This window comes from Berghia stephanieae, chromosome 3 (assembly GCF_034508935.2).
Source record: "Berghia stephanieae isolate SIO BIC M18660-M18661 chromosome 3, UCSD_Bste_1.3, whole genome shotgun sequence".
NCBI classification, from domain to species: domain Eukaryota; kingdom Metazoa; phylum Mollusca; class Gastropoda; order Nudibranchia; family Aeolidiidae; genus Berghia; species Berghia stephanieae.
The window spans coordinates 64,149,667-64,176,387 of NC_088362.1; the positions used below are offsets into that span (position 1 = coordinate 64,149,667).

A 26,721-nucleotide genomic window follows, 5' to 3' on the forward strand; every position below is an offset into this window, starting at 1 on the left:
ATGTTTACTCCTAGACAAGAAACCGGGTTCTCTTTGGTTTGGAGGCAAGTGTTGTATCCACTGAGCCATCTAAAACCTCTTTTTATCTTTCATGTAATCGCAAAACGCCTTTTCTTCCTTTTGGCCAGAAAACTCATAGAATTGATCTCACATCTTTTAGCCAGCCATTTTTGTAATTCGTTCTCACTAAATTGTATCAATCAGACAATAAACGTTTAGGGTTACACATTGTTTTGTGTGTTGGCACGTTATATCCGCCTGGCGTAGTTATTAGTTGTTTTTTTAATAAACGCATAGCATCAATAGATAGTTCGAAGATGACGTCACTCAGGTCTTTGTTATTGTTTTTTTTTTTGCCATCCGCGTTTATGAGTAATGCTCACTGAACTGTATTAACCCGACTATAAACTTTCATGGATACACACAGTTTTGTGTGTTGGTCCGTTATACTTCCGGATGGCAATGTTATGAGCTTCTCAGTCAAGCGCATACTATCTATACTTCATACTACAAGGTCTGTCATGCAGCTATGTGACCTAGTGGTTCGGACACTCGCCTTTGGATCGGAAGGACCCTGGTTCCAGTCCAGCTTTGGGCGGTGCATAATTGAGTTCTTGGAAAAAGGTTCTCTTACGTTTCTCTCTCAGCTCCCAGGTGTAAAATGCTTGGCCGTTAACAGTGCTGTCTCTGTTCGAAAATCTCTAATATCATCGCCTAACAGGCGTCATGTTTCGCCTCACATGTTAGCTAGGAACCCTTTGTAAAGGTCTTTGAGCACGTTTTGTGGATATTGCGCGATATAAAATCTCAACTTTTTTTTAATACGGACACTTAATGGGTACTATAACGTTAAAGTAAAATCTGCACAATGTAGGTGTGTATATAGATATTGTAACAATGATGATGATGATGATGATGATGATGATGATGATTATGATGATGATGATGATGATAATAATGATGATGAGGTGATGGAGAATAACACATTTGAAGTGCGATAGTCCTTGATCAAAGTGTTGTAATAAGACGACGTTGCTTCTTCGGTCTTATGTGTTACGTTTTTGTTGTGATTTTGAGAAATTTCTGTTCGCCATTTTCTTTCAGCACGACGGCGCTCAGCTTTTGCTTTTTTGATGTCGCTGTTCATTCATGGAGCAGATTTTCTACTTGTGACGATGAGCGTCTTAATGGGGACAAGATTGTTATGGAGATTTCTCAATTCATTGTTGGAAGAACCGATCTTGTCTTTGTTGACCATGAATTTTGGAATTTTATTTATTAGTTCTTTGCTGAAAATTTCATCGTTTATTCTTTCTCTTGATACGATTGCTCTTCCTGGTTTCGATTTTTCTGCGTCTACCTCGAAAATGATGGCAGAAATGTTCGGAGATACATTTGTCTGTTACAGTTATGTTGTAGAGCGAAGTAGTTTGGTCGGTAATAATCCAATCTAAAGTGTGACCTAATTTGTGAGTGGGAAAATTAATGTGTTGAACGAGGTTGTGAATATTTATTGTCGACTTTATTTCTTTCACTTTTGAATCTTGGTTATTGTCAAAATGCATATTAAAATCTTCGACAATGATCGGTTTTGTCATATTAGTTTCTTTTCAAGTAGATCCTTGAACTGGGGTATTAATTTCGAAATTTTCAATCCAGTTTTAGAATTTGGTGGAGGTCTATATAAACAAATAAATTTGATGGACTGTTCTTTTAGGTGGATTGTGCATTCACAACATTCGAATGTCTTGTACGATTTAATTTCTTTAAATTTTGGAATTACATTTTCTTTAACTACAACGCAAATATCCCCACTATTTCTCCCACTTCTTGACATTGATGTAGGATGATAACCTGGTGGTCCTAGATCTGCTATGATGACGTCATGTCCTTTGGGCCGCAGCCATGATTCAAGAAATAATGCAATATCAGACTCTATATCTGTGATTAGATCAATTAGTAATGAGCTCTTATTTCTGGCTGATTGAGCATTTAGTACGGTGAGTGCTTTGAGGCGGTTTCTTGGTCTTTAGTAAATTTTTAATAAGGTTTTTTTTTGGTTCGACGCTTGACGATCTCGCGTTTGTCAGGACTACTTTCAGCTTGTTTACAAAAGTAACCGTATGTTGCTGTTGTTTTTGTTGTAGTTGTTGCTGTTGTTGTCGTTGTAGTTATTGGTAATGTTGCATTGTTTATCATGTGTAATCAAATTTGTCACCGCCGCTTCTTTTGTTGTTGGTGGCTGCAGTGAGACGGAAGTTATTGACGAAGGTGGTGGTGGTGGGTGGGGGGGGGGGGGGTATCTATAACTTTAAGTGTGGATATTGGACGAGGCCTGCGTTTGTGAGTATTGGTCGATGTCCATGCATAATTAAAACGCTATGATGGAGCTGTTGATGTTGTTGTTGTTGTTGTTGAAAACGATCTCCCACCATAACATAAAAAAAATAAATTGATTCGTTGTTTGATTGGTCAGGTGAAGGCCGTCGCATTCTAGATGGAAAAAACATTTTTAAATTCAGTGACATGCCTTGGTGCTAAATCATTGAGGCATTTAAAACAGATCTTATTATTCAACCCTTTGTTTTGTTACAGGTAACCAGTACCCCGTTTATTCAATTAGGAAAAGGTAATGAATATTTAAATCTCCTTTGTTTTGGTATCAATTTTGCAGTTGACAAGTAAAGCCCATTTTTTTCAGTTTTATTTTTGAAACGTCCCTATTACTATTAATCAAGTGAAGTAGTTTTCTTGATCCAAAGAGGTTCTATTGATTATATTATTTTTTTGTCAAACCAAAGTCTGAACATCGGTAATCAATGAAACACATCACGAAGTCACTCAACATTTTTACCAAACAATTGAAAGGTCGTCAATATTTCACTGGTGTACATTCTCGTCAATATTTCATTGGCGTCGAGCCTCGTCACAAGGAAATTGTATTAATTGTTACCCGACACCTAGGTGAACAGACAGTAGGTCACATAGCCCGGAAGAGAATCGATTCTATTGGAGGCCTAAAAACTGGGCCTCAATGAATCTGTACGAATTACGAAACGTTTAAAACGCTTTTTAAAAGTGCCTCTCTACAACTATTTTTATTGAGAAATTATATTTTTCATGATTCTAGTTTAAATACATATTACTCTGATGATAGCTAACCTTGATTATAATTGCTTAAATCACAGATGGGTTAATTAAGGGCAATTCAAATTGATAGTTATTATTTTGTAAACAGTACGAAATATCAAGAAGAAACCCCATAAAATCTGAATATTTCTAGTTCTATGACACATTGCCATATTTATGGACAATAAAGATCTACTATATTATTATTATTATTATTATATATTATTATTATTATTATATATAATAATAATTAATAATAATAATAATAATAATAATAATAATAATAATAATAATAATAATAATAATAATAATAATAAGGATGATTATCATGACATGATTACTACTTATTTCTAAGAAGACTATATCTATTTCATATTTCATTGTTATTAGTTGTTAGTTCATATTCTCCATTAGCACTGACATGTACTTTTAATCTAAGTCTATTAACTTAAGAGTAATAGTAATGAGGGATAGAAATGCTATTATTCACATTGTTGGAATACAACTTGACAAGTAGTCTAGTAAGAAAAAGAAAGTGAAAAATATCCAAATCTAAGGGTGTCTACTTACATGCCATGAATATCACAACCACAAATTAATCCTCAGAAATATTTATCCAAATAAGAAACACACCATAATCTTAATCCATTGGAAGAATAATCCAGATGATTCCATTTCATGATACAATTTGTCCCTCACTCTGCGTTTAACGGGCTTGTGACCGTCACAATCAAAATGTGGCCGCATTAAGGTTTTTTTTTTTTTTTTTTTTTTAAATTTTTTATTTTTTTATTTATTTTTTTAATTTTTTTTTTTTTTAAATAAATAAATACATAGAAATACATACATGGCCCTGTAAGTAATATTGGCGATTCTGAGGATATAAGAAGAAAATTATTTGAGGGTGTCTCTGAAATTCGAGAATTAATATTCACATTCATGGACATAAAAATTTAACATTGGGGCATGGGGGGGGGGGGGGGGGGGAGAAAGGATGCTTGATAATGATGTCTTATGTTGAGGTCAGCTTTCTTATCTTCCTTGCACTCCGCTCAACATTTCTTTCCTCCACATTTTCCCTGCAATAATTCTTTAGCAAAATATTAACGAGTCTTGAAATTGCAGCGTCTGGTATGGAACAGTCCAATCTGAAAAAACGAGGAAATTCTTTGAATAAATTAAGATATCTACGCCTACATGATAGCTCCACTGTCTGTCTGAAAAATCCAAAACACAAGAGAAATTGAAAAAGTCCTTCTGAAGGACAGCTCAAACCACCACGAGAAAGCGTTGCTGTAAAAGAAGTAGTCTCAGTGGGAAACGATGACATGTTACCTTGGAGATCCGGGTGTTTCGATGCAATATAACCTGCAATATAAAAAAGAGGCATTGTCTCATCAGTTGACAGTTTACTAGGAAAGTCTGGAAGTGAATCTAAAAGCAAATATCATTGTCATAAAATGGAAGGTCACATAAATTACAAGCATGCGGTGCTCCACTGTAATCAACATCTGTTGTCATGCTCTCCAGCATGAGCTTGGCACGATCAATGGTATTGGTATGTGAGGCATTCTCTACTGAAATGTAATAGTTACACCCTGCTGATCTGCGTAAGTGACCAAAATGGCTTTCAATATCATCCTGTTGAAAAAAACCAAGAGCGACATAATCATGATGGAGACTGTTATCTGAGGACAATAGAAAATTTGCCAAATCAATAAAGCACTTGCAGGTCCAGAAGAGAGCCTTGGCTGTATCTGCTGTAAGAGAATGCATACGAGGATTAGAAAGTGGAGTAAGACGTAATGCGATATCTGCCCATGAGTTCAGAATATCCAGCTGGTGATGCTCCTCATCCCTGATTACTGCCATATCAGGATCTCGAAGTCGAGTCTGTCGGAGAGGATCTTTTGTATTGAAAACTTTCCATAAACATATCACATTATCAATGAATATAGCCGTATCTTTCCATGACTGTGTCGAAGCTGATGAAGACTTGAGGGCTGCACTTGTTTTTTCTGAAAAGACATCAAGAACAAGAGAAACTTTCTGCTTTTCGATGTTAGAAGGCCTAAGACAAACATTATTTAATTTAGACATGCGCAATGAAAATTCAGATGTTTCATGATCATATAGTGCGATCAAATCAGACCATTTAGCCATCTTCTTGTCTGTGGGGTCAGGACTATCTAAAGGTGAAAAATCAATGGTACCAGTTCTTTCTGAAATCCAATTATTACGTATGTTCTTTAACAGGTGAACTGGATCATAAATCAAAAAAGAGGTTTGTGATTAGTTGAGATTGGGGATTTAGCAATCCAAGGCTTTTGCTCATCATCTCTGTCAAATTTCTGAAAAAATGACTGATTTACTCTATTATTATCACATACAATGGCGACAACATTTCCTCCACATTCCTCCACAGTTGTAATGACTTCAGCAACCTGTTGAAATTGAAATTCAGAAGTTAATGAATGACACGGAACAAGTCTGGCAAGGAAAGATTTTGAACCAAAAAAACATTTCACCATAATACCAAGCATTGTTGTAGCTGCTCTGTCAGGATAATCATGAGCATAACCAAAGACTTCACCACCACGATACGACAAAGAGGCTTTGATGTAAATTTCATCCACAATCAATATACATCCCCGGTTGCGCTCACTGATGCTCCTGAAAATAGAGGTAAATAAAGCTGCATCACTCATATTTTTGCTGACAGCAGTAATTTTCTGTAAAGTAGAAATGGATGGTAATTGTAAATAATTCCTAAGCTGTGAATATAGAGAACGAGACAATGAATACCAACTAAAAGCAGTAAAAAGGTCCTCTGTGGAGTAAATGCGTTTATTTTTAGAGGCATTAAGAATGTGAACATTACGTTGTAGAAATTTCACCTGTGGAACATCTTCATCATTGGAAATGACATACTTAATCAATGCATCAAGCCCACTCCAACACTTCACTTGCTTGTCACTAGAAATAAAGTCTGGATAATTCTTTATTTTTCTGACGCCCTTGTAGCATTCAAATGATAAAGCCAGAGAACCTGAGGAAGATAATATATTAAAAAAACATAGAAAAATCACAGATTGGACCATCTCTACGTATACTACAGAAAGTGTAGAGCCCTCTTGCCTTTTCAAATCCAACAACACCTCCTACAGGATGGTCAAGAAGCATGTCAATAAAGCGTTCATGAAAATCCTTTCCATCAAGCGAATCTCTTGCACGAAATTCAGCCATTTCATCAATAACAACAGCTCTTGACTCTGCTGTTGCTCTGTCTGTAGTACGACAAGTATGTCTGCCAGCCTGTAGAGGGATACAAGATTTTGGAACGTTAGGGAAAATAGAAGGTGGATTAGCAGGTCGAAAGGCTCTTCCGACGGTTCGAATCATTTCAGTGTCTTTCGGCCAATGTAAAGAACACACGCCCATGTTATCAGTCACATCCTCAAATTTCAATACATTAGGCAGACGTGAAATCCAAAGCCTTTTTGTTTCATCGTCAGTTGGAAAACGATAAACAGAAATCTTTTCATCTGATGCGGATGGTGGATTATGATCGCGAGTGGGACGATATCCACTTCGACAATTTACGACTGAGCACTTCCTCCCCATTTTATATTAAATCCTGTTGGAAATCACAAACAAATTAATCCTGAAATGTTAGAATGCTGTGGAAATAAGAATCATTTCATAAAAATCATTCTAAAAAGGGAAAAAAAATCAAATTTAACAGACTCTCATCAAAACACGCCATGTCTGATAACATTGGATGAGAAAGAGAAAGTAGAAATCTTGAGCCTTGACAAAACGAGGTTTCACTGCGGATTCTATGTCCGGTATGTAAGAGCTCCCTGCCCGACACCTGTAAACGGTTTTGTGTCCATGTGACCAAAATGTTGAAAATTGAATTCATAGACGAAAATATGAAAGTTGGTTTAAATTTGTGTGAGTTAGTGACGTGATTAAACAAAATGTTATTCTTATTGCCTATGAAATACAAACATTTCGTATTTCTGTCCATTTTAACTTAATAATCTTTTTCTTTTTAATGAATCCTGACATATGACAACACCGAGGTGATGGGTCACATTTATGATGGTCGTTACTTTAGGCATCTCTGCTATTGTTAGTTTGTGTCTGGTGTTCTTGGCCCTGGCAGCTTTGACTGAACGTGTTAAGATTTCTATCTGAAGATTTCAGAAAAGTGAGTGGAGCAGGAACTTATCTTGATAATAACCAGCGGCGAATAGCTCAGACAGTAGAGCCACGCTCTCCCCGGAGTTGTTGTACCAGTTAGGTCGCGGGTTCGAGCCTCCATCGCCGTCGCGAAATTGTTATTCTCTCTTGTCTTCTGGAACATTCCTACTCACTTCATTTCTTGTTCTCTGCAGAGTTGTAAAATGTTCAACCGTCACGTTATAAATGTTGTGGTATATTTGATATTGGCTCCGTTTTCTTGGACTGAACAAGTGAAATATATAAATGTAGCGTTGAACTAACCAACCCATCAATCCTCCACCTATGAAAACAGTAAGTTATATATACAATTAACATTAAAACAACAAGAAAATGCTATCAGATTATTTATTTTAAAGTTCATTTTTGTATCTGACTCAACGCCTCAATGTATCAATCTGTTGTGAGGAGCAACATGGCGAAACATGAATCATATCATATTATATCATTACTTTATAGCAAAAAATATCAAACGTAGTCGTTTGGAACCAATGGGCCCATGGAGTCGGAGATTATCCCGGATACGATAGCGTTTATTTGCTACCCATTGGATAGGACGCGAGTCTGTTGCAAAGTACTTTCCGCCAAATCTAACACCAGCAAACCTAGCTACCTAATCACTACTGAGTGGGTCAGACATTTATTTTGACTTCACCCTGGATCACAACAACAAAGCTTTGAGGAGACATCTCTCCGTCCGCTTTGTCACGCCAGCCTGATGTCACCATCAACAAACCTTTATGAAGACATCTCTCCGTCCGCTTTGTCACTCAAGCCTGATGTCATCAACAACAAACCTTTATGAAGACATCTCTCCGTCCGCTTTGTCACGCCGGCCTGATGTCATCAACAACAAACCTTTATGAAGACATCTCTCCGTCCGCTTTGTTCTTGCAAAAGGATTATTTACTCACATTCTTTACAATACTGATGTGTAAAACGAGTACCTTACCGTTTACAGCGTAATCTCTATTGGAAAAAATGTCATATTGCGTAACAGCCGTCATGTCTCGTCCTCCATGTTTTGTGTTGTAGTTGGCTAGAGATTATTATATAGTAAATATTGCGCTATTTAAATCTTTACGGGTTTTTTATCCTCACAAAATGGATCTTACTGCATCAGGTTTATACTGTATAATACCATTTTGATACAGTCAGCGTGCACTTAGTTGCAAGTCTGATAACCCAAGTCCTTATGAGCTCATTGTTGTAATGGAGATCCCCAAAAAATGACACAAAATACTGTCCATTACAATAATCTTAAACTAGGCCCATAAGTGGGTTCGGATGTTAGCCCTGCATATATGGAAATGTCAGTTACGATGAATTAAATACGTCACAAAAACAAAACCCTGCAAAGATAATGGTCCTTGGATAAAGAACCGATGACCGGTAATCAGAAGTTCTGAGGTTTGATCCTCAGTCGAGGCCGACTGACTTTTGGGATGTTTTTTTTCCTTGTGTTTTTCTTTCCTTTTTCTTTGACACCTTTCATACTCACTGTTCAGTTCTTTATCTTACACCAGTGCCTGCTCCTTAATTTCTAAATGATCCTTGGGCATATCATTGGATCGTTTTTTGTTTTATTAATTATTTGTCTATGATCAATTTTCAGGATATTCTTATCTGGCAGTCGATGGTAACAAAGACCCTTTCATGTCGAACAAGTCTTGCACCCATACAAGGCCATTTGCTAGCGCGTATTGGATTGTGGATTTGATGTGTTCATATCCAATCCGCTCTATCAACATCACAAACAGATTCCACAGCAGTGAACGTCTGAGTGATTTCTCTATCTTCATCTCTAAAGAAAATCCCAACCCTATCCGCTTTGGAGAAGGAGAGACTGTTGAGGGAGAACTGTGTGTGGATCTTCCTGGAAGTTTTCCGGCAGGTGGACCTCATTCCGTGGAATGTGCGCCAAAAGCCATTTATGGTAGATATCTGTACGTGTACAAACCCCCGAAAAAAGTACTTTCTCTATGCGAGGTTGAAATCTTCGTAAAGGAGACAGAAATGAACTATAAGGAGATAGGTTTTTATGTTGTTCAGGGAAAGAAGAGCCCTATAACTCCTTTTTTTCTCTACCGTAATAGAGAGTTCTTTAAAATTGGACTGCGTAAGAATGTGCTTGTCGTTGTCAAGGGGGTGTGCTACCACCGTGCAAATGGAGAAAGCAACGAGAAAATGTGAATGTATTTAGGAGAGTCGCTTGAAGCCAGTTGACACAGACATTTCTAGTGTTGGCTGGTCTCTAATGAAATCGACAGGAAATTGATTTTTTTAAAGATAAAAATTGAAAAGACGAATCCTTTTCTTCTTCTGTTTGGTTTGTTATAACATAACATAACATATGGCAAAGGGCGAAATAGGATAAAATCCCCTGAATGCCCTTAATATTAATTGTAATTCTAGAAACCTATTGATTGAAAGATTACAATAATTAAGCACGTGGTAAAGATAGTTTATCAACTTAAATGTACGCATGTATGTATGATGGACAAAAATATATCTTTAGCCGTGCCATTCAAAGCACACACACACGCACGCACACACACACACACACACACACACTCATGCATCCATACATATAGAATATAATCATAATAAGGTAACAATTCATAATATTTACATACAAGATTGAAAGCCATGTCAACAGCAGAGCAAACAAGTTTAGTATTATTCGTCATATATAAATCTCTCATCATATAATTCCCTGTCTACTAACATCTTGAAATAATCCATAGATTTTGCATTCTTTGTTTCAAAAATAAAATTGTTCCATTTCTTGACAATACGAATACCGAACCAGTTTTGTCTTATGTTTGGTTTGCATCTAGTGACAAAAATCTTCAACCTGTCCCCTCTAGTAAAAGTACATTAAAATGCGAAAAAAAATCTGAAAATTCTATCCTATCCAGACCATGTACCAATCTATAAACCTGAATTAAATCCCCACGTATTCTTCAATATTTCAAACTTGGTAAGTCAAGAAATTCTAACCTTTCCTTAAAAGATAAAAACTGTATGGCATACATCTTTTAGGTAGCTCTCCTCAGTACACTTTCAATACTAATAGATTGTCTTTTATATAATGGGCTCCAGATGCAATTTCCGTATTCTAGAATTGGTCGAACGAGCGATTTATACAAATATAAAAATGTGGTTTTATCAAGACTTATAAATGTGCTATATATTATTCCCATCATTCTGTTTGCACGGCTTACACAATTATCAATATGGACATCAAAATTAAAAAATGAATCAAAAGTAACTCCCACATCCTTTTCATAAGGCACACCGCTAAGCAGAATTGATACATTTGGCACATTCATGTGCCAATGTACAGTCATACTTTTTCACAGCACCGCTACCGTCATAAAAAAGTCTCGCGCCGCTACCGTCATAAAAAAAGGTTACGCACCACTACCGTCATAAAAAAAAGTATACGCACCGCTACCGTCATAAAAAAGTCTAAGCACCGCTACCGTCATAAAAAAGTCTACGCACCGCTACTGTCATAAAAAAAGGCTACGCACCGCTACCGTCATAAAAAAAGGCTACGCACCGCTAACGTCATAAAAAAGTCTACGCACCGCTACTGTCATAAAAAAGGTTACGCACCGCTACCGGCATATAAAAAGGCTACGCACCGCTACCGTCATAAGGCAAAATGGGGGACAGAGAGGTCTTATCAAAATTTGAGAATTACGTCAAAGACTTCGATATGGGATATTTAAAGCGTGTCTAATAAAACAATTGTCAAATAAATATTTCTCAATAAATGTTTCTGAAATTTTGTGTACAAAAAGTTTAATAAATTGGTTTGATTATGGTGAAATGTCAGACTTGCATAAGTTATGGTCGGCAGTTACACGTGTTTGTTTTGTGTTGTTCCCTTATATATGAGTCACATTTATTCGCTTTATCTTTCTCTCCATTTTATTGGCTCATTTAGGCAACTCTAGTTTTGGTTTTTCTACTTAATTTGCCTACTACTCCTTGTATTCGTATGTGTGATACGTGTTCAATTTATATGAAACCTTCTTTATCTACATACCAATCATGGTGACATCTACATTGTTTCCACATTTGACAAAATGTGATATTTTGTAACCTGACATATTTGTGTTTTTTTTTTTGTTTTTGTTTTTTTTTTTGTCTCCTGACGAAGTCCAATGGCCTAAACATTGTTTTGTGTTGTTCCTTTATATATGAGTCACATTTACTCGCTTTATCTTTCTCTCCACTTTATTGACTCATATAGGCACCTCTAGTTTTAGGTACAGGCTTCTAAAATTTCCATTTTCATTTTTCGCACATGATATACGCGTCATTATTCATGTGGATAGCGTAGTCGAATGGATAAGATGTCTCATAAGTCTCATAAGGCTTGCCGAAATCAAAGCTGTGGGTTCAATTCCTGTCATTTTGGTCATAAAAAAAGTCTACGCATCGCTACCATCATAAAAAAAAGTCTACGCACAGCTACCGTCATTTAAAAAAAGTCTACGCACCGCTCCGTCATAAAAAAAAAAAGTCTACGCACCGCTACCGTCATAAAAAAAGTCTTCGCACCGCTACCGTCATAAAGCAAAACGGGGGACAGACAGGTTTTATCAAAATGTGAAAATTACGTTAAAAAACTTCGATATAGGATATTTGAAGCGTGTCTAATACAATTGTCAAATAAATATTTCTCAATAAATGTTTCTGAAATTTTGTGTGATATTTTGTAATCTTACATATTTGTGTTTTGTTTTTTTGTCTCCTGACGAGGCCAAGGGCCGAAACATTGTTTGTTTTTGTTGTTCCCTTATATATGAGTCACATTTACTCGCTTTATCCTTCTCTCCATTTTATTGGCTCACTTAGGCACCTCTAGTTTTAGGTACAGGCTTCTAAACTTTTCCATTTTCATTTCTCGCACTTGATATATGCGTCATTATTCATGTGGATGGATAAGATGTCTGTCTCATAAGGCTTGCCGAAATCAAAGCTGTCGGTTCAATTCCTGTCACTTTGGTGGTGGTGGTGGTGGGGGGGGGGGGTGGGGCAATCGCTTCACAAGCTAAGGGACTGAGATTATCCCAGTTGTAATCAAGATTGTTTTCTGACGTCCCTGGCCGCCCAGCAGTGATTGGGTAGCTGGGTCTATTTGAGTGGAAAGTACCTTTGCGATACACTGGCAACCTATCTAAAGGGTAGCAAGCAATTGCTTTTGTCCATTTCACACTATAGAAACCAGGATAAACGTTAGCTCCATGGGCCTAATGGGTTTGAAGGACAACTGCCCTGAGTTCGTTTTGTATACTGTATTATATAAGACAATAATATGAGCAAGAGGCCCATTAGAAAACAAAATTGTCAGCCATAGTGAATTGGATAAGGTCATGTTTATGTTTGTTGTTTTTAATGGTTTCACGGCGCTTGCAACACAGGTTATATCAGCGCCAGTAAAAAGGAAGAAAATGCGATAGTAAAAAGTTCTGGAATTACAATTAAAGCACCCAAGAAAAAGTAAGACAAAGGGGAACTAGGAACAAATATGGATCAGATGTAGATTCCAACAGCATACCACCAATGTACTAAGTTTGAGATCACCTATAAGTCTCATCAGGACACAAGCACAAAATCCAACTAAGAGGAATACACTCAAATGCTTACATTATACAATAAAAATAAAAATTATAATAATACATAACAGAGAGATGATTTACAAGGAAAAAAATATCATCTCCCAAAACAATAACTATGCATTTGACTGTTTCCCTCCCAGCCAGGACTCCGACCAGGGACAGGACAAAACCAAGTAATCTCATTCCAAGACAAAGACAGAAAGCATGTTGGAAAACAGATAAAAGGGGATAGAAGACACTCACAGTATGTACCTCCCTGTCCACTATGGGAGGGATAAGGTCATCATCATAGCTTGTCGCACCAACACCGAAACCACTCCACAGCATCTGGATAAGGTAAAATAAGAGAACTGGACTAAAATTATAGATTTAATATAGCGAATTAAAGCGTTTTACAAGGGGTCCCAAGCCAACAGAAACACTGAGCATATAGGACGAGACACGATCCCTGGAAACATTTATTTTTCATCGGAAACAATACAGACTTGTTGTCAACCTGGTACTCATTTTATACTAGAGAGAATCAGAGTAAAGAGCCTTTTCCAAGGACTCAACTCAATGCTACTCATTGCATGAAGAACCCGAACCAATGACCTACAGGTCCAAGGGCTAGCGTCGTACCATTGAGACCACAAAGACACACAAGGGATAGGAAAACAAATTAAAAAAACAAAAAAAACAAAATTGAGCTTTTATATGGCGCAATCTCCACTAAATAAGCTCAAAGCACTTAACAAACAGTCCCTTACTAACAGCAACACGTAACATGTAGAACAGACATGACGTCTGTTAGGTGATATTACAAGTTTTTCCAACAGAGGCAAGGCTGTTAACGGCTGAGTATGGTGAGAGAATATGAGTAAAGAGTCTTTTGCAAGGACTCAGCTATGCGCCGAGCGGGCTGGAAGCCAGGACCTTCCGATCCGAAAGCGAGTGTCATACCACAAGACCACATAGCTTTTTTTTTTTTAACAGTTTTCCGGCGCTTGCAACACATTAAGGTCATATCAACGCCAGTAAAAAGGAAGAAAATGGGACGGTAAAAAGTTAAAAAATTACAATTAAAGCACCCAAGATAAGGTATGACAAAGGGGAATTGGTTCAAAAAGGGAACAGATGTAGATTCCAAGAGCACACTATCAAAGTACTTAGTTTGAGATCAGCTAGAAGTCCCATCCAGACACAAGCACAGGTCCCCACTGAGAAGAACACACTCAAATGTTTTATAACTTATGTAATATGTAAACAAAAATAATAGAGTGCATAACAGAGAGATGATTTACAAGATAAAAAAATATTATCATCTCCCAAAACTCTTACTATGCAGTTTACTGTTTTCCTACCAGTGTATCCGGCCAGGGCCAGGACAAAACCAAGTAATCTCATTCCAAGACAATGACAGAAAGCATGTTGGGAAACAGATATAGGGGAATACAAGACAAGATAATTGCTCCCTGTCCACTATGAGGAGAGGTCAGGAAACCCGACCCAGACATAGCCGCATTTAAGGCATAAAACAACTCAGATCAACTACATAGTTCAGTGTAAAAAGATTTATTCATTCCATCTCCAGACAAAGCCTGAATTAATAAAAGAGGTAAAAAAATATAAATAGTTTGTCATCAATAATTGATATAAAATATTTACAAAATAACTAGCGGAAATTATATGGAACCTTTATGGAACCACTCAAAATGTACATTATATATACTGATATGGTTGATAATATCCTACAGTGCATCTAGAGTTGTATATAGTTAAATAGTCATTGACTAGTCCGATGTGGCGAAAGAGATAAAAAAAGTATGTGACCTTTGAGAAAACAAAAGCTATTCCACACAAGATATATATATTATATATACTATATACCATATATATATATATATATATATATATATATATATATATATATATATATATATATATATATATAATATATATATATATATATATACACACCTATATGACACAGACATTTATAAATGTGGAGAGGGGAAGCAGGATGCCACACATGTTTTACAGGACTGTACAAAGTACAAAGAGCGACCATTTGGACTGAGAAGTCTACACTAAAGTCGAAGTTCTATAAATCTCAGCAAGAGCTTGGGAAGACCCAGCGTTCCTGCATCTTGTTGACCTTCAGCCATTAAGACATCATGAAGGTTTAGAAGAAAATGAAGAAGAAGGAGAAGAAGAAGAAGAAGAAGAAGAAGAAGAAGAAGAAGAAGAAGAAGAAGAAGAAGAAGAAGAAGAAGAAGAAGAAGAAGAAGAAGAAGAAGAAGAAGAAGAAGAAGAAGAAGAAGAAGAAGGAGAGAAGAAGAAGAAGAAGAAGAAGAAGAAGAAGAAGAAGAAGAAGAAGAAGAAGAAGAAGAAGAAGAAGAAGAAGAAGAAGAAGAAGAAGAAGAAGAAGAAGAAGATACTTATAAATGTTGACCCATCCACCCACTACAGTGTAAACTCAGTATGGTTTGTGTGTACAGAGAATCAAACCTTAATCATTAGAAATGGATATTTGACACAATATCGTTTATCGAGTTTTCAATCCACTCAAATACTGATGAAAAGGTGAAAATGAAAAGCATTTGGATGGGAATGATACAGACAATGGACGTTTTGGGTAAACTTGTACTGCAATTTATACTCTATTTTATTCTATTTGTTTTCCACCTTCCTTTGTTTATTGTTGTGCTGATGAAGGGTTTGTACCCGAAACGTCAATTGTCTGCACCGTTCCCATCAGAAGCCTTCCCATTTTCCCCTTTTCGTTAGTATTTGTATTTTCATGATCCAAGGCTTCAGGCAGCTCCCATTGCTATTAATCCATTCAAATAAGTTCATGCCACAGAAGATAAACTATTTTTTTTACACAGTATCAGTAAACAAAGACAAACAAACGAACCAAAACCTCAGCAACTCTTGAACTCTTTGTTTCGTTTTGACTCATAAAATATAGATAAATATTGACGCTGTTTTAAAGTCTTTGATCGCAGCTCCCAAATGAAATACAGAAATCAAATGAATCACAAATAAATTATGTCATACATTTTCTCAAACAAAAGGTCTGGAATTACATTTGAAATAAATTTTGGCGGAAGATGATCTCTCAAAAAAAGAAAAAAAGAAAATAAACGTTTATTTTTGGCATTAAAAATATTTTTAAAAAACAAAAAAGGAAAAAAAAACTCAATTTAATTTGTCCTATCTTATTGGACAAAGACAAATGGTGTGGACGTTTCAGATTTCTCCTTTGTCAACAAACTGGACAATGAATTAAAAGTACAGATCTGTAAATTGTCACACCATTGACTTGAAACACACACACACACACACACACACACCCACCCACACACACACACACACACACACACACACACACACACACAGGTGTCATACATTCCCTAAAAAAATTTCAGACAATTTTGTCAGCTGTCACTTGTAAGTCTGAATATAAATTACTTATTATTTATTCCACCCCTCTCCCTAAATAGTAACACATAATGATAATATTTACAATAGTAATTTACGACATCAGATTATAAATCGTAAATTTCACTAAAAATCAGATTCTTTCAAAAGAAGTATTATTTAAATGTTTTCAAAGATGTCTTGCATTCAATGACGACAAAATAGGAATTGATTGGGGGATAGAATAAATTATTTCTTACACTCCTGCGTGATGGAATTAGAATTTGTTCCCAACGCACAGTCGCAAGTGTACAGCGGTTGGGATCACATCCGGAATTCCAAAAACCAAGAGTGTAAGAATCATAAAATATTTAATGTAAACAAATTTGTTGAAGAAGAGGAAATTCATGGCGTCCACATCATTTTTATTTGATTACAAACTACATTCAATATATTCAATTTCTTCATTTTAAAATAAAAGCCACGTTTGCATTAAAAACTTAAGTAAAAGTCACAAAATCGTAAAATACAGACATGCAAAATGTCAGACAATTATCAGATGTCTGATGATATCAACAAACACAATCTTTTTACTTTTTTCGTCCTTAACATTTTACGATCTTGACTTGATACACACATTCTGTCATTGTTTTTAACAACACAGAATCTGCAATGTTAACCGAATAGCGCATACTGTGTTCTTTAAAAAAAAAACCTGGCAGCATAGGTGTCGTATGTTGTGTGAAAAATGATCGAATTTGTTGGCTGTCTCTTACAGCTTTGTTAATATGAAGTCTGCCTTCCTTCTTTAACTGTTATCAAAAGTCTGGACTCGAACACTATCACCTTAATAAAATGTCTATTTTGTCAACATTCTTTCTGAGATGATACTGGAAGTCTCGGGTTTGAAACATCAAAAATGCACGGATGTATTTTGTACACACAGTGAAGTCTATCACGTTTATGTGGGGTGTATTTATTAATTCCTACCATGCTCTATGCGCTTTATTATGATTATTATTATTATTATTATTATTATTATTATTACTATTATGCTATAAATTATAATCACCACACAAGAATAACTTAAATGACCAATATTTGATAATAGAAAAATTATGCAAAAAATAAATAAATATATATATTTATTTATTTTTAAAGGAAGAAAAAAAAATGATACGGTTTTTTTGTATTTTTTTTCTCCACCTCGGCTTTCCCAGCTGTGAAGTCTACTCTGGAATGTTTATGAATGAGATTTTTAAAAGTTTATATCTGTTTGTTTATGGCATCTCAATGTCCTACGGTCATGTTTTAACAAGTAGTCTTCCATACAGCCAGAAATTAACTCCAGCTTCTATAGCATTATACAGAAAGTAGCAACTATAGTCTATCGCAAAGTACTTTCCACCAGACCTAATTGGCCTAGCTACCCAATCACTGCTTATGGGACAAGGGTATCAGAAATCGGGACATTGAGAGACAACATTTCTCAATTCTTTTCAGTATTAACTGTTTATCTAATGATCTAATGTACAAACTATACACTATCTGTATTTGTATAGAAAGATAATTCAAAGATTAAATGACATCTAAAAAGTAAAATCGTGCCAACATTTCAGTATTTCATTTCTCAGCATTCTAATATTGACATGAAGGGCATGGCATGGATGCTCATCGTGACCTCTGACCTAAGTAACACTGGCACTGTGGCTACCGTAACAAGACAACAATCTGTACACACATCACTTCTGGACTCATCAACTGTTACTGGCGCTATAATGTTGGTGGTGCTGACGTAGCCATTCCTTCTGCTCGTCAAGCCGAGATTGGATGGAAGAGTAGGCAGGTCTGGAGGAAAGATGGAAATTCTCTCTGCAAGGGGAGATAAGAAAACGTTTTAAGGGTTTAAGTAACATGGCCATTTGTAAAACTCCTCTTCCTGAAATGCACAAATCACTTAGTAGTATTCAAACCATTTATGATGTGTTCAAACCACTTATGATGCATGCAAACCACTTATGATGTGTGTTTAAACCATTTATGGTGTGTTAAAACCACTTATGATGTGTTAAAACCACGTATAATGTGTTAAAACCACTTATGATGTGTTAAAACCACTTATGATGTGTTAAAACCACGTATAATGTGTTCAAACCACTTATGGTGTGTTAAAACCACTTATGATGTGTTAAAACCACTCAAGATGTATGCAAACCATTTGTGATGTGTTCAAACCACTTAAGATGCATGGAAACCACTTATGTGTTCAAACCAATATGATGAGTTCAAACCACTCATGATGCATGCAAACCACTTATGATGTGTTCAAACCACTTATGATGCATGTGAACCACTTATGATGCGTTCAAACCAATTATGATGTGTGCAAAACCACTTATGAAGTGTTAAAACCACTAATACATGCAAACCACTTATGATGCATGCAAACCACTTATTATGTGTTCAAACCACTTATGGTGTGTTAAAAGTTCTACAAAGAATTTGTCAGACCTACACTAGAATATAGTAGCCCTGTCTGGGACCCTCACCACAAATCAGAAATTTAAGAAATCGAACAAATACACAACAGAGCAGTGAAATTTATAAATCAAAACAACAAAGATAAAAAACATGAAACTGAATTGAATCTCGAACCACTACAACAAAGAAGAAAGCATGACAAAGTAACAATATTTTGCAAAGGCCTACACGATCAGGTTAAATTACTCCTCGGTGATATTCAACCAAATAAGAGGAAGACATCCAAGTTTATGGTTCTCCACTCAAGAGTTGATGCCCACTTGTACTATTAATTCTTCGGGTTCATTTTCTTTTATGTATTTTTGTTGTTCTTGATTTTTTTTTTTTTTTTTTTTTTTTTGTTTTCATTTGGTTTGAAAAAAAAGATTAATTGGTAATACAAATCACCGCTTAAATGCCAAGAACTAAATATTTAGTCAGAAGCCAAAAATATACTTTATTTGGATGGTATTAGAGGATAAATAGGCTAGTCTATAAATTTTCAAAGCTTTTGTGTCAACTTTCTCTCCCTTTTTTAAAGTCGTCCAAACCAAGTTTCAATCATCATGCAATGTCAGTGTCAGTGTTTCATGACAACCCTCAGAATCTTTAAAAAATGTCTCATCTTTATATAAAAAAAGTCGAATAGTTTTGAGACTATTTGGACATATTCTAAGGAGAGACAGAAATATTCCAGCTAATAAGGCAATGGCATTATTCTTTACACCAAGCGGACATAACAAACACAAACACAGACTCACAACAAGCAAAAACACTACGATAGATAAAGACCTCAAGGGCCTCAGTGACACACAAGAACTGAGATGCGAAAATGATTTAGAATGCCTGAGATCCATCCATCGCAGCAGACAGTCATCAGTGGAAAGCAGAGAAGCTGCCAAAGTGTCCCAGTCTGAAGATTAGGAGGCGGTTGGCAATAAGTCAAATCTAATATTAATATGAAGTTAAATACGTGTCCAAGTATCTCTGCCATAACTTTTTTATAATGCAGGCTATCCCTCTCCTACTTTAGACCAAACATTCAACAACAGCCAAACAGTGGAACCTGCATTAAGTTAACACTCTTAGTCAACTTCTGCTTAAACTCAACACCTCTTGTTGTCCCAAATTTTCTGTTTTTATTGCAGTGCGTTCCACTGATAATGAATAAAATCAACCTTGCTTCAAGTCAACATCAATCCAGCAGGTCTGGCAGAGTTGGCTTTATCAGCATCCACTATATTTGCTTTTTTTTGTTTGTTTGTTATGGGGTAGGTTTTTTTTTTGTTTTTTGTTTTTCTGTATTGAAAAAAATATATATTATTATTTGACTTGTTTTTGTTTTTCTTGTCCCCATATAAATGTGTGTTACCTGGAAAGGCTGGAGGTGGAACCAAATCCTTTGATGGAGGACAATTGGGAAGGTACGGCTGTGAAAGGAGGACGTCGGTCTGGGTTGGATAAGATGGAGAAGATAATAAATATATAAGATGACTGGCTATGTGGTCTTATGGTATGACACTCGTCTTCGAATCGGAAGGTCCTGAGTCTGAGCCTCGTTCAGCGCATAGTTGAGTCCTTAGAAAAGGCCCTTTTCTCACATTCTCTCACCATACTCAGGTGTAAAATAAGTACCTGGCTGTTAACAGCGTTGTCTCTGTCGGAAAAAAATTGTAATATCACCTAACAGGTGTCAAGTCTCATTTTACATGTTAAGGGTTATATCTGCTAGGGACTCTTTGTAAAGCGCTTTGAACACATTAAGTGGATATTGCGCTGTACAAAAACTCAAGTTTTTTTGTTTGTTTATTTTAAAATAACAAATATATCTGACCATCAATGAACGTTTTACATATAAAGTTGCAGTAAACAGTTATGGCTACATCGTCTGAATTATAAAAATGCATTTTTAAGAACTTTGTCAGTAGGATAAATCTTCTATTTTAAATGCTAATGTTACAACTACAGCAACATATTTGCTGTATGTTTGTCAAAACTTTTTGAGGTTTCTACAATCGAAAAAAGAAGAACATCTACAACGACAAAGACAAAAACAGCCATCACCACCAGTATAATTATAACCATCACCACTGTTGTTGTCTTTATCATACAATATTATCATATACATAACAAGTGATACAAAATATAACTCACATATGATAACACTATTTTGTTTGTTTTTAAGGGTTTTTACGGTGCTTGCAACACATTAAGGTCATATCAGCACCAGTAAAAAGGAAGAAAATAAGATAGTAAAAAGTTCTAAAATTACAATTAAAGCACCCAAGAAAAGGTAAGACAAAGGGGAATTTGTTCAAATAGGAAACAGATGTAGATTCCAAGAGCACACCTAAAAGTCTCATCCAGACAAAAGCACACGTCCCAACTAAGAGGAACACAAATGTTTACTAATCATATACAATATGTAAACAAAACAATACAGTGCATAACAGAGAGATGATTTACAAGACATATCATCTCCCAAAACTTTAACTATACATTTGACTGTTTCCCTCCCAACTAAGGTATCTGGCCAGGACCTGGACAAAACCAAGTAATCTCATTCCAAGACAAAGACAGAAAGCATGTTGGAAACAGATATAGGGGGGATAGAAACGACAGTAAGTGCCTCCCTGCCCACTATGAGAGGTCAGGAACCCCACCCAGAACAATATTTTATAACAGTGAAAATGTGTATAAATATTTAAAGACAGAACGTACCACCGAAATACTTTCTCCATTTCCTCTCTAAGGAGTGTTCAGCAGTAGCTACCAAAGTGGAATAATATTTGGACGGGGGTTGACTGGAATGAAGAGAAAACGTATAAAATAATTGGAATTTGAAATCAGTAAAGATAATAAATCGAAAATAATTCATGGAAATGGAAATTATAATTTTGTTGAATTGGGGAGAAAAAAAGGTCACATACAAAACCGGGTAAAAAAAAAATAAATGAGATTTTAGGCAACGCGATATCCACTAAATGTGGTAAAAGCACAAGGGGTCCAAAGCTAACAGTAACACTCATCATAAAGGATGATAAATGATGCCTGTATGGCGGTATTGCAATTTTTATATTCTTTTGGGGAGAAGGGGGGGGGATAGAGTCAATGCTATTACTCGCTAGCTACTGATTTTACACCTGAGTGTGGTGAGAGAATGTGAGTAGAGATCATTTTCCAAGGACATGATTTATTGAATTTCAGATGTTAATTTGGTCTGCAGAAGGAGCTAAAATTCGTATTTCTACGGAATGTTCATAAAGTTGGCAGGTCTGCATGTCTTGTCCTAAATCTTTAAAATACGCTGCTATGTCATCAGAATTTTTTTTTAAATTGTAAAATGCTTTTAGAGCAAGATAAAAAAATAAATAAATAAATAAATAAAATTCCCTTTATGCATCCCAGGGGAAATTCATCTCTAGGGTCTATTCCAATGGAAGACTGAAATAACCCAGGCGTCAGCTGCAGTGCAGTGCCGCAAATTAAGCTAGGGCAAGGTGACTTGCTCAAGGCCACACTGCACAGAGGTGGGTGATCGAATTCGGTACCTTTCGGATATGAAGCAAGGACAGTACCGCTGAGCCACACTGCCCCAAGATGTTTACATTTGGTGAACAAAATATAAATCTAAACTTTTAAAACAAAAATAATGTAATCAAGAATTTAAAATAGCTAAATAAAATTCTTTGAAATAGTTTCTTCAATTTTTGTTGTTGTTGTTTTTTTTTGTTGTTGTTACCTTGGGGGATGAGGTGTCCATTGGATCCCTTCAGGTAAACCCTGGTATGGAACCTCAGACCGCTGAGTAGAGGGAGGCCTGGGGTGGTGGAGCGGTGTACCTGGATGGGGGTGACAGTGATATGAGATGACGTGAATCTGACTGAAACAAAAGCTGTAAATTCCAACAACATTCCTAGAGGGTTCCAAATGATTTACCAAATTCTTCCAAGAACATTTATATAGTTTATACCAACAAACCAAGTTACAATGATACAAAGATGCTAGAAGTTGTGGACTTTAAAGACTCATAAACAAAAAAATGAATAAAACAGCTTAAAAAAGAACAAAATACCAAACACAGAACCATTTGGGCTCAAAACCCTTCATCAGCCAACAACAAAAAAACCCCCACATTTTAAATGGTATAAATTTATGTCAAAATGCCAATAGAACAGAGAAAATATCTCTGCATGTCCGGTCAGAATATACGATGGTGGACATCCCATCATCTCATCCCACATTCAGCTTTAGTGTCTTATTCATTTTCTATTCTGTCAACAAAGGGGGAACCCGAAACATCCACAACATATTTTAAAATTAAGGTTCTATTCTACCTTTTCCTTATTTTTTTTCTAGTTTGTACAAGAGTTTTGAGCCCAAAAACTTTTGAATTTCGTCCTCACCTAAAACGGATTCGCCGTCTTTTCCTATGACACTGAGTACGTGTGACAAGTCATGGTTGATTCTTAGAAGAGCTCGAGATAAATCGTCCCCAACTGGTCCAGCACTGGAACCCAGGACATCGTTTGTTCTGGTGGTGCTAGAAAACTGCTTGTGACGCCCAGCTAAGGATATGGAAATATAAATAAAAAATACAAACCATCAAATGATACGACATTCACACACTTGTGTTTTTATTTGTTTTGTTGTATTTGCTTTTTCTTGCTATATCTATGCAGATATAATCACTCTACATAATATATAATATCTTTTTTAAATAATTTATGTTATAGATGCACTCTTATTTAGGACCTTGTTTAATAAATTTCTGTAAACATGATAATTTATAATACTTATATATAACTATTCTTGAATTTCACATTTGTTAACTCCATCTCCTTAATAAGAAATAATCTATTTATCTATTCATTTATTTATTTATCTCTCTATTTTTTGTTTACCTACTTTTTTATCTACTTATTTATAAAAATGCTAGTAAAAACAACAAAAAAACAAAACAGTGCCTAGCGGGTGACTTAAACTGTATGTCACGAAAATTCAATTCAATGTGAACTGCTGAGGTTATGAATAAAGCATGTTAAATTTTCAACAACAACATTTTTTTCATGCACAAAATAAAAGCACACATTTCTATATCAGCAATAAAAGTGAATATCTCCTAGTTCTTACCATGGAAATATCCATCCAAACTGGCCTCAGAGCTGCTCACGCCACTACTTTCATCCTCACTTAGGTCAATGTTGGGAATTTGGACTCCGTGGAAAGGACGACCAAAGGGATTGTACTCTGATTCATCTTCACTATCATTCTGTGTTGCAGTTGTAGATATTTAAAAAAATTAATTAATCAATACAAAATAGATTATCATACTACCAGCAAAACAACATTTTGGAATTCAGAGAATGACTGTTAAAGGATTTTTAAAAATTGATTGAATAGTTGACTATACAAAACATAGAAACAAAGAATAAAATATCTAATGATGAACAAAAAAAGACATGCAACCTGAAAAGAAATTAAAGAGTGATATAGATTTGTGATGGATTCAATAAGGTGATATTCTTGTTCCTGACTTATGATTCTAGTTCATGTTTTTTTCAGGAAATCGGAAATAACAACATTGCACTGTGACTCAGAAGGTCCAGGGTTCGAGTCTTGCTTCAGGCACTTTCATTTTTTTCCCTTGGGCAAGATTATTAGCCCCCGATTTGCTCACTTGGACAACATGGGTGATTCCTGTTGACATCACACATCTTGTTTGATGAATTATCTATATTCCTTTGTGGAATGCCTAGACAGCGATGTCTTATGATGTCGTGGTGGAAGGGCATAATTATTTTTTAAAATCTAAACAATCCAAACTCATTATCTCATGATTACCTCTTTTGTCAGACCTTCTAGACGACTGTAGTTTTCCTCTTTCTCCTTCAGCAGTTTAGAGTCCGTGTCCAGCTTGGACTGCAATGCATCGATTTGAGCCCTTTCGGATTCCAGGGTGTCTCTCACTTTGTCCAGCATTTCTGTCGCTTCATTGGTGGGATTCTGGGGAAAAGGAAAAGGAGTGACAAAATTGTAAAGTAGTCCTTCAGAACCATAAGAATTATAGAACTGATAGCCCGCAACATACAAAAGCTATTGCTTGTAATCCTTTGGATAAGACACAAGTCTATCACACAAAAAAAAAAAAGATCTAAAAGACCCAGCTACCCAATCCCTGCCAGCTGGAAAGGGAGAATGAGGTCAGAGGTCAGGAAGAAATCTCAACTGAACCTTAGATCGTCTTTGGTGTTTCATTCATCAGGTTTTGTTGACAAACGGCAAACTCGAAACACCCACATCATTTATCTTTGTAAAATAAATTGCAGCTTACATTTCATGTTATCATTGTTATTGATTTCTTCAAGCTTTAAGCTGCAACATTTGTATTCATTCCCCCTGGTCACATTTTAAACATTCAGATTGAGAATCTATTTGTTTTGTTTATTTTTAAGGGTTTTACGACACTTGCAACAAATTTCGATCATTTCAGCGCCAGTAAAATGGAAGAAAGTAAGATAGTTTAAAAAGCTATAGATTTACAATTAAAAGCACAAAAGATCAAGTAAGACAAAGGCGAATGGTTCAATTAGGGAACAGATAAAATTTCCAAGAGCAACATCATCAGTGTACTTAGTTTGAGATCACATAAAAGTCTCATCCAGACACAAGCACAGGTCGCCAATAAGAGGAACACACTCAAATGTTTACAATTCATGATATATATTCAAAACAAAAAATACAATAGTACATAATAGAAAGATGATATACAAGGAAAAACTAATATCACCTCCCAAAACTAACACTATACATTTGACTGTTTCTCTCTCAGCCAAGGACTCCAGAAAGGGCACAGAAAAAAAAACAAGTTATCCTATTCCAAGACAAAGACAAAAAACAACTGAAAAGACAGATATCAGGAGGATAGAAGACACAGCAGTGACAAAAACACTACCCAGAGATAAAGAAACTTATCAGAAGAAAAAATATATAACATGAATCCCACAAGTTTTCACGATGTGCTTTCGCACATTCTGCTCCCTCTATATGGAACGCTTTTTCAGCAGACACCAGACACCGTAATTCCCTGTCATCCTTTAAAGCCTCTTTGAAGATGGAGTACTTCCTTTCAGTTTTCAATGAGTGAATTTATATATATATGTCTTTGTATAAGCACCTCTGAGCACATTTTGTGGAAAGGGGCGCTATGGAAATTATGATTTATTATTATTATTATAAATGCCAAAGTGTAAAGGACTTACAGATTGTTGAAGAACACTACTGTCTTTATTCAGCTCTTGTTTAGCTGCAGCCAATGCAGACTGTCGTTGTTTTAGAGTGCGTCGTTGTCTTTGTAAAAATGTTTTGGCCCGAGCTATGACCAAGCCTTCCTTGTGCATGTAATTCCTGATACCACTGTGTGAAATAGAAACAAAATAGAAATTTTCCATGAATTTATCACTTTTATCCGTTCTCAAAATAATTCCAATTTTTCTCTTTTCAGCTATCCCTGTCTTTCTTTTAATAATATGGATGACCATGAAATAAATAAATAAATAAATAAATAAATAAATAAATAAATAAATAAATAAATAAATAAATAAATAAATAAATAAATAAATAAATAAATAAATAAATAAATAAATAGATAAAAATTAAATAAGGGTAAATTTCGAAAACAGACTTTAGATTATATACATATTTGTGAAGACAAGTATAGCAATAATTCTACCGGTGTAAAATGACTATAAAATTAGAAGGTTTTTTAAATAGATAAACA

At 35.6% G+C, this 26,721-nt stretch overlaps 2 protein-coding genes across 7 annotated transcripts in view; one reads left to right on the forward strand and one right to left on the reverse strand.

The window, feature by feature from the left end:
- On the forward strand, positions 1–11,916 carry LOC144969316 (uncharacterized). The gene is made up of 4 exons (XM_078908424.1): positions 1–44; positions 1,105–1,225; positions 2,596–2,629; positions 8,993–11,916. Exons 1-4 carry the CDS (start codon positions 1–3, stop codon positions 9,568–9,570), a joined length of 777 nt encoding a protein of 258 aa, XP_078764550.1. The 3' UTR covers positions 9,571–11,916.
- Positions 11,917–17,564: 5,648 nt separating this feature from the next.
- Positions 17,565–26,721, reverse strand: part of LOC144968196 (uncharacterized) — a 45,727-nt gene continuing 36,570 nt past the window's right edge. For 5 of the 6 annotated variants that reach the window (XM_078906301.1, XM_078906304.1, XM_078906303.1 and 2 more), the window contains 8 exons: positions 26,204–26,357; positions 24,786–24,947; positions 24,075–24,213; positions 23,348–23,509; positions 22,684–22,783; positions 21,663–21,745; positions 20,314–20,392; positions 17,604–18,293 (listed from right to left, as the gene is read on the reverse strand). In XM_078906301.1, the coding sequence (XP_078762427.1) occupies positions 18,179–18,293; positions 20,314–20,392; positions 21,663–21,745; positions 22,684–22,783; positions 23,348–23,509; positions 24,075–24,213; positions 24,786–24,947; positions 26,204–26,357 (994 nt within the window). In that variant the 3' untranslated portion in view covers positions 17,604–18,178. Of the gene's footprint in view, positions 18,294–20,313; positions 20,393–21,662; positions 21,746–22,683; positions 22,784–23,347; positions 23,510–24,074; positions 24,214–24,785; positions 24,948–26,203; positions 26,358–26,721 lie in introns of all 6 variants that reach the window. The other variant, XM_078906298.1, reaches the window with a different exon arrangement.

What these genes read in the sequence shown, in the direction of transcription:
- LOC144969316 (XM_078908424.1), top strand. Translation starts at nt 1, where the DNA reads ATGTTTACTCCTAGACAAGAAACCGGGTTCTCTTTGGTTTGGAG. An exon ending in TGGAGATTTCTCAATTCATT is followed by an intron (nt 1,226 to 2,595) that starts GTTGGAAGAACC and finishes GTTTTGTTACAG; the next exon opens with GTAACCAGTACCCCGTTTAT. An exon ending in GTTTATTCAATTAGGAAAAG is followed by an intron (nt 2,630 to 8,992) that starts GTAATGAATATT and finishes ATCAATTTTCAG; the next exon opens with GATATTCTTATCTGGCAGTC.